At 41.9% G+C, this 1,610-nt stretch overlaps 1 protein-coding gene across 1 annotated transcript in view; it reads left to right on the plus strand.

The window, feature by feature from the left end:
- LOC107558151 (methyl-CpG-binding domain protein 6-like) overlaps positions 1 to 1,610 on the plus strand; it is a 31,187-nt gene that overhangs the window by 2,618 nt on the left and 26,959 nt on the right. The window contains exon 3 of the mRNA XM_016241775.1: positions 508 to 647. Within this exon, the coding sequence (XP_016097261.1) occupies positions 532 to 647 (116 nt within the window). The 5' untranslated portion in view covers positions 508 to 531. The remainder of the gene's footprint in view (positions 1 to 507; positions 648 to 1,610) is intronic.

The raw sequence follows: 1,610 nt of genomic DNA on the forward strand, positions 1-1,610 counted from the left end.
GAAACTGAATCTGGTTCATCAGATGTGGTTTGGGGGTTTGAAACTGAATCTGGTTCATCAGATGTGGTTTGGGGGTTTGAAACTGAATCTGGTTCATCACATGTGGTTAGAAACTGAATCTGGTTCATCAGATGTGGTTTGAAACTGAATCTGGTTCATCAGATGTGGTTTGAAACTGAATCTGGTTCATCAGATGTGGTTTGGGGGTTTGAAACTGAATCTGGTTCATCACATGTGGTTTGAAACTGAATCTGGTTTTTCAAATCTGGTTAGAAACTGAATCTGGTTCATCAGATGTGGTTTGAAACTGAATCTGGTTCATCACATGTGGTTTGAAACTGAATCTGGTTTTTCAAATCTGGTTTGAAACTGAATCTGGCTCATGAAATCTCATTTGAATCTCAATCTTGTTTGAAACTGAATCTTGTTCATCAGATCTAGTTAGAAACTGAATCTTGTTCATCAGATCTGGTTTGAAGCTGAATTGTAAGTGGTTTGTGTCTTTAGGAGCTGGATGTGTGCGAGCAGAAAATGACGGGGGGCAGTGAGAGTGCAGCAGGAGAAAAAGATGGAGGTACGACGCTCATCGCTCAGATCCCGGTCGGCTGGCAGAGGAAGGTGGAAGACAGAGCTGTGTCTTACATCAGGTACGTCCACATTTTTGTTTGTGTCATTCATAACTGCTGTTCTGACCAAATGTGAACAGTGGCTATTAAAAGGTACATAAGGAGCATTTTTCACTCAGGTTGCCTGGCTATGATGATTACGCATAAATGTGTGTGATTTCACCCAAGCAAACTTTCCTCACACGCATGCGAGTCAGTGTGTTTAGCTTTCACACTAGGGCTTCCAGTGTGGTTTGGTTAATGAGGAAGCAGTGCTCCAAAGTAGTCTGGTGTAAAGTATATGTGAAAACCAGTTCAGTTCGTAAGTGCTAAAACAATCTGGTAGTGAACTAAACACCCGTTCACACCAAGAATGATGACTAAATTAGCATCCATACCAGCACTCCATAACGTTCTGTTTGTTATATGCGCACGCTCCAGTTTTTATAGCTGTTGCTTCAAATGCTCGAGAGCTTTAAAGGGGTCATATGATGCGATTTCAAGTTGTTCTTTCTCTTTGGAGTGTTACAAGCTGATTGTGCATAGATAAGATCCCTGAAGTTGCAAAGACTAAAGTCTCAAAACCAAAGAGATATTCTTTATCAAAGTTAAGACTCTGCCACGCCCCCCTAAAACGCCTCGTTCTAACACGCCCCCACATATCTACATCACTATGTGGAAATATTAGCATAATGCGCCCAAATGTGCACGCAAAGAAAGGCGGCTTGGTTTCAGTAACTGCAGTTAGTGTTGAAGCAGCATGTCAGGGAGACGCTGTGTGTTTCAGTGCGAAAGCAAAAGCACTTTATTTGGGCTTCCGGAAGTAGATGCATTTAGGAATCTTTAAGATGACTTACAACAGAACAGCAATGCATTTTATGGAGGACCGTTTCGTGAAGCTAGGAGAGGAGGTCATTCTGTGCATCTGGCGCTTCTGAATCAGCTACTGTTTGTTATTAGTTTAAGTATTTGCTATTGACTGTTCAAATGCGGAGTTTTGCGCAT

The sequence above is a fragment of the Sinocyclocheilus grahami genome, unplaced genomic scaffold, assembly GCF_001515645.1.
Source record: "Sinocyclocheilus grahami isolate Dianchi unplaced genomic scaffold, SAMN03320097.WGS_v1.1 scaffold633.1, whole genome shotgun sequence".
Taxonomy (NCBI): Eukaryota; Metazoa; Chordata; class Actinopteri; order Cypriniformes; family Cyprinidae; genus Sinocyclocheilus; species Sinocyclocheilus grahami.